General features: G+C 37.3%; 2 protein-coding genes across 2 annotated transcripts in view; both read left to right on the forward strand.

Annotated features, from left to right (window-relative positions):
* LOC118338479 (lithostathine-1-beta-like) overlaps positions 1-6,004 on the forward strand; it is a 34,598-nt gene that overhangs the window by 891 nt on the left and 27,703 nt on the right. The gene's annotated exons all lie outside the window — the stretch shown is intronic.
* Positions 5,180-6,004, forward strand: part of LOC118337828 (protein mono-ADP-ribosyltransferase PARP14-like) — a 10,397-nt gene continuing 9,572 nt past the window's right edge. The window contains exon 1 of the mRNA XM_035674937.1: positions 5,180-5,445. Coding sequence (XP_035530830.1) covers positions 5,271-5,445 — 175 coding nt within the window. The 5' untranslated portion in view covers positions 5,180-5,270. The remainder of the gene's footprint in view (positions 5,446-6,004) is intronic.

A 6,004-nucleotide genomic window follows, 5' to 3' on the forward strand; every position in this document is an offset into this window, starting at 1 on the left:
TTTTGGTGGTGTGTTTCTCTTGAAGAGTCAACAGGCTGCAATATAATGTAACATGTATAACTATGTATTCATTAACATATAATCACCAGAATAGAGAAATCCTTATGGGTTTTTTTTACCTTAGAATGAACCGATATGGACTTCACGACTAATTGTGATCTGCAAGTGTGTTCTTCTGTTATGATTTGTAGCTATAAACTGAATTGAATTATCCTATTTTCAGATATTTGACTTGTCATAAAAGCAACACCAGTGTCTTTTTATAACAGAACTTGTGATTGGTCTTAATCCTGTCCTTTAGAATTGCCTTGTGGATATAATAAACATAAAAGACGTGTACATGCCTCTGTATCAGTATCAGAAGATGTCCACAGGTGACTCCTCTATCCACCTGTCCTCTATCTTACGACAGATTTAATATAATTTGGTCATGTCACAGCTATATGTACTGTAGCTGCATTTGTATTTGTTTTTTGTTGTATTCAACATTGTCCATAGAGTAAGACCTGGGAGGATGCCTCGAATTTCTGTACCACCACTGTGATCTGGTGTCCATCCCTAACCCTCATCAGCAGAGATGAGACTCTTCTAATGTTTTTTTTTGTTTTGTTTTGTTTATCCTAATCACATTTATGATTTGTTTATGAGAGAATAAGTTTAAAAATCATAAATTTACACTGTTTTGCTTCTTACACTCACAAGATTTTCTTCTTGGTTAAGATCAGGTGATGGTTATAATGTATAAAAACATATATCTGGTCATGACATTAAATTGTTGGAGTTTTATGTAAATTGATTGCCTCTGAATGCTGAATAAACTGTTAAAGTGTGACGTCAGCCTCTTTTTCACTGGCTTGATTGAAATGTAAAGTAAAGTAATAAGTGATGCCTCATTTAAGATTGAAAAACATAGACTACCATCGTAATGTGTTAAAGAACCATTCAAAAGAAAAAGAAAATATGTTTTACAAGTCAATGGAAATGTTTACGTTGGTGTTATCTATTAACACTAGAGGGGGCACTTAAACCAGCTGTCGGCTGCCTGCTGCCCCTGGAAACAGGGTTGATTTTCTCACAATGATGGTCATCAATGAGTTTATATTTTCCAGTTTCCTAATGACTTTCCGGGAAGTTTCCTGGAGAAAAAAATAGTGATAGGGACTCCAATTAATAGAATTAATAGAATTAAACCCCATTACATACATGGTACATTGTACATGTTATTTACTGTCCATATGTGTTCAATTGTGTAATGTGTGTACACAAATGTAATACTTTACTGTTATGATATTTAATTCAACAACTCTGAGTCATTTTTGTATTTGGGTTTGGTTTTAACTAAAAATATGTGCTGAGAGGACATTTTACAGTTTAAAAATAAACTTTTCTTGCTCTCTACCTATGGACTTATCTGACAACACCAATACAATACGTTTTGTCTGCTCTGAATCTACCTTTTGCCTAAAGGATAACAACTTATTCTTGTCAAAAATGGACAGTTTCCTGGCAGTGATAAAGACCTTAGACTTAGAATTCTTACCTAAATGTTGCAGAGCTTATGAACAGGATTAATATACTTTTGTGAGCAGGCTTCATCAGCACAGAAGGGAGAGACATGGGAGCAGAGTAAAGCTGAGGAGAGCAGGAAGCAGGAAGGTAAGTTAAGACTGTATCAAAATGCAAAATCAGTTAAGTTTTATTCGGATTTTAGTGTTCTCAGGTGATTTGGAACAGGTTTTTCTTCAGTCTTCAGTATTGTACACTCAAAAACAAAAACACCAAAGTGCTTTTGTGTAGCTTGCTGTAAGGTTATTGTTAATACTGTGCAAGAGGGGTGTTTTGAATTCGTTAACTTGTTGTTTTTATTGAAACTGTAATCCTATATAATATGTCTGAAGTGCGGCAATTGAATGGTTATACACATTTAAGTTTAAATATAATCAATATGACCTATTTTAAAAAGCCATTATAAATGAATTTTTCAAATTTGAATTAAAATTACATATGGAAGGAATAGAGCTCTGATTGGTCAGTTGCTATGTGATGGCAGAAATTTGGTCAATAATAGCTTCCACTACTGCTCTGTGAGTCGGATTTCAGTTAAGCACATTTTTAGTGAGATGTGTGCAAACTTTTGAGAGAGTTCATAGAAATGTGGAATCAGGGTCCATGAGCAGTGGTTTAATGCATTGAATCACTGTTATAGCTGCACTGAACCACAGTTATATCTGCATTGAATCACTGCTATAGCTGCACTGAACCACAGTTATATCTGCATTGAATCACTGTTATAGCTGCACTGAACCACAGTTATATCTGCATTGAACCACTGTTATATCTACATTGAATCACTGTTATAGCTGCATTGAAACACTGTTATATCTGGTTTGATTATGATTTGCATATTTCCCTTATATTCCTTTACCTTGGACTACGGTATGATGTGTATTTACTCACATTTAGACTAGCAAATCATTGTGTTCACTGTAATATCGCCTTCATTTAAAAGAGCAAAGGTGCAGTGGAGTCTGTTTCTGCTCGTTCTTATGGGTACGTGGATCAGTGTGCCAGCTCTGCTGCAGTACTGCTGCACAACTGGGTAGCATATTTCTGTTTTGTTTACATAACAGACTCTGATTTATGCATTTCTTTCAGATTAAAATATCTTTATCTTCGCTACCCGACATATAAACAGTGACTACAGACTAGAACTAACCTCAAAGCGGTTTGGAGGCTCATTTGTACCATCAGCCATCAGACTCCACAACGCAAAGTTTAAACTCCAACCTACAACGCACAAACTTTTTGCACAACTATTTATATTTAATTTCTACATGTACAGTTTAGTTTTAGTCAAGCTGCTCAAATATTTGCACACCATTCATATTTGAATATTGCATAGTGTATATACTTTCATTTATAGTCTTATATTTTCTGTTATATTTTGTAATATTTTATTCCTCCACTTCTGTACTCTTTCATTTGCACTACTTTGCCCTATATGCTGCTGTGTCAATTTTGAGGGGGATCAATAAAGGAACATCTTATCTTATCATATCACTAAGAGAAGAAGAAGTAGATATACTTTATTGATCCCCAAGGGGGAAATCACTCTTTTTTTATATACACACACACACACACAGGCTGAATTGCCACACTTTCATGCCACATGTGGACAATGCAAAAGGGGAGATGGTTGGGAGTGAATGGGGGCTGCCGCATTACTGCGCGGGGGGCCCCCAGCGCCTCATGAGCAGGTTTCGGGGTTAGGTTGCCTTGCTCAAGGGCACCTCGGCAGTGCACAGGAGGTGAAACTGGCACCTCTCCAGCTACCAGTCCACACTCCATATTTTGTGGTCTGTGGGACTTGAACCGCCAACCCTCAGGTTCCCAAGCCAAGTCCCTACACACTGAGCTACTGCCACCCCTAACCTTGAGGAGCAGAGATGGGTCCAAGCGAGAGTCAAGATGACGACATTTTTGTGACATTCCTACGTCTGGCTGGGACATCGCTACACCTGCACCCTGGATTTGTGATTCTGGGTCGGTGACGAGCTGTTCTACCATGAGAACTGGGCCTCAGATGGAAGAAATTATCACTGTGTCATGGAGCCATGAACTTGTTACTTTGAATTGCTGTTGTGGCATATGTAGAAACCATAGCTTAAAGAGAAGAACAATCTAATTACAGGTTATATGCTTAGAGAGAGTGGCTGCAACAAAGTCAATTATAAAAGACTACATGATTACTAAGGCTGTTTACATTTCAGTAGCAAGAAAATTAAGTCTGAGGTAACCCTGAAAACTTCTGTTTGTGTCTCCTAATACTTATTACATATAACATATAACAAGCAGTCACTTTGGAATATTTTGTTTTGGTTAAGCTTTTCTGGTGTTTAAAATATGTTAAATCATATTTATGCAGTGGTAATATCTAATTTGAGAGACTACTATGTATGAAATCCATGTAAAAAGTACAATAGTAACCTATTATCAGAAAAATTTATATGGCTGTGGATTTATATTATTAGTCATTTTATTTGTTATTACTGATGCACCAGTGCATACGCAGCATTTTACTGTTGTAGCTGCAGTAGAGGAGGAGGCATTTAACGTAAAAAAAAAGCATGTTTTGGTCATGTATTTTACAGGCATATGTATAGTAAGATACTGTATAATACTGTACAATTATGTGAAGCTGCATAGGCCTAAATTGAATACTTCACTTGCACATACATAGCCTATATACTGGTAGTAAGCTCTTGCACATACATGAATACTATTATGCATACATGAAGTAGCCCTTATAATTCCTATTATTATTTTATGTAAAACTGAGATGCGTTGCCTAATACTACAATACTGTCATTGAAATTCATTATTAATACTGTCATGAACCTGCCCTACGATTATGACAAAGGGGGGAGACCACACAGAGAATGTAAAGGTTTTAAACAAAAAGAAGTTTAATTAAACAATATTAACGCAATTCATAATATGTATATGTGCATCAGTGTGGTCAGTAGTGTAGTGAGTGTGTGTGTGTGGATGTGGGTGAAGTGTGTGTGGAAAAAGGTAATGCATATATCCATATACCAAAGAAAAAATCAAAAACCAAAGAGAGCAACAAACCAAGAACCTGCTGACTGGAAGGAGAGAGAGAGAGAGAATGATCACTGATCAGCAATCAGGACACACCCTCTGCCACTCTGTCTCCTGTGAAGAAAGGGAAAAAGATCCAGCCCAACCAGAGGGGAGAGGGGTCATCACAATACTATAATTAGACTTTTACAGTAGCTTTTGGCATTCAGCTACTTTTTTTTTTACAGCGTCCCAAGCTACTGGTTCAATATGTTATTGTTTTTTGTTATGCAAAAGTTGAATCTAAAGAGTAACAAATAACCTCAGCTGTCGGGTAAATGTGGTGAAATAAAAAGTACAATAGTTCGTTTTGCAGGTACAAGTAGCCTGGAAAGTATTAGAAAATGAAACGAAACCTTCCTTGAAATTGAACAGTATGTACTTTTCCAGCACTCCTGTTAAAGGTCGTTGACAGATAATTCCAGTGTATCAGTAACTTGTGCAGTGTGAGGTGGGGAATCTGGGTGTTTCCTGGCAGTCAGATGTTTGGGTTGGTGGCGTCTTCCGTCAAAAAGCGCGCACCCGACGCAGTACGCAGTCGGCACAGCTGATCAAAACGGTTGCCCCAGGCGGAAGTCGCTCTAAGTAGTCTATACATTTGATTATTAATTCTCTGTAGTGCTTACACTATGGGGGATACTTACCAGTACCCCGTTTACTTCGAGTGTCCGAGTTTGAACGGAGAACAAAGGAAGAGGACAGAAAGCTACTTCCAAATTCGCCGCAGATCAGGAGGAGGAGACTGCGGCTCCATAACAAACATCAACGATAAAGTTTACAGCATTGCTTTTAAAGATCGAGATGGTAAGACGCGTCACTTCAAATATCTATGTGTTGAATTTGGTTCTTGACGTTGATTTCCTAACGTTGTATAAAATGTTTTGTTTTGGTGAAAGTGAAAGTAAAGCGTGGTGCATTAGAAAAAACGCGTTGATCTCATTCGATTATTTATGTTCCTAAATGAAATAAACCAATTTTACTGTTCGCAGACACACATCCAAACTGTCTGACTGCCAGTGTTACTTTTTCACATACTGTACATGAAAATCGATCCATAGGCCATTTCAGTTTAAGAAAATATTTTAGTTTCACTTTCACATTTACTGTAGTTCAGTCATACTGCCACAAGCTGAATCTTAGACTCCGCCTTTTCGATATAGCATTTGATATATATTACATGCGACACCTTCACCTTCACTGATGAGGGTTTGGCAGTGATACAATATGTCTCCATGTTTGTTTAGTTGAAATGAACAACTGCACACTGGTTGAATGCACGGGTGGCTTATGACACAATGTTCTGCATCTGATTCTAGTGTGTGTTGTCACATTGTGCATCTCTTTGTTAGTCATTTTGAATGTC

The sequence above is a fragment of the Morone saxatilis genome, unplaced genomic scaffold (assembly GCF_004916995.1).
Source record: "Morone saxatilis isolate NCDOM2014 unplaced genomic scaffold, NCSU_SB_2.0 Contig4, whole genome shotgun sequence".
Classification (NCBI taxonomy): domain Eukaryota; kingdom Metazoa; phylum Chordata; class Actinopteri; family Moronidae; genus Morone; species Morone saxatilis.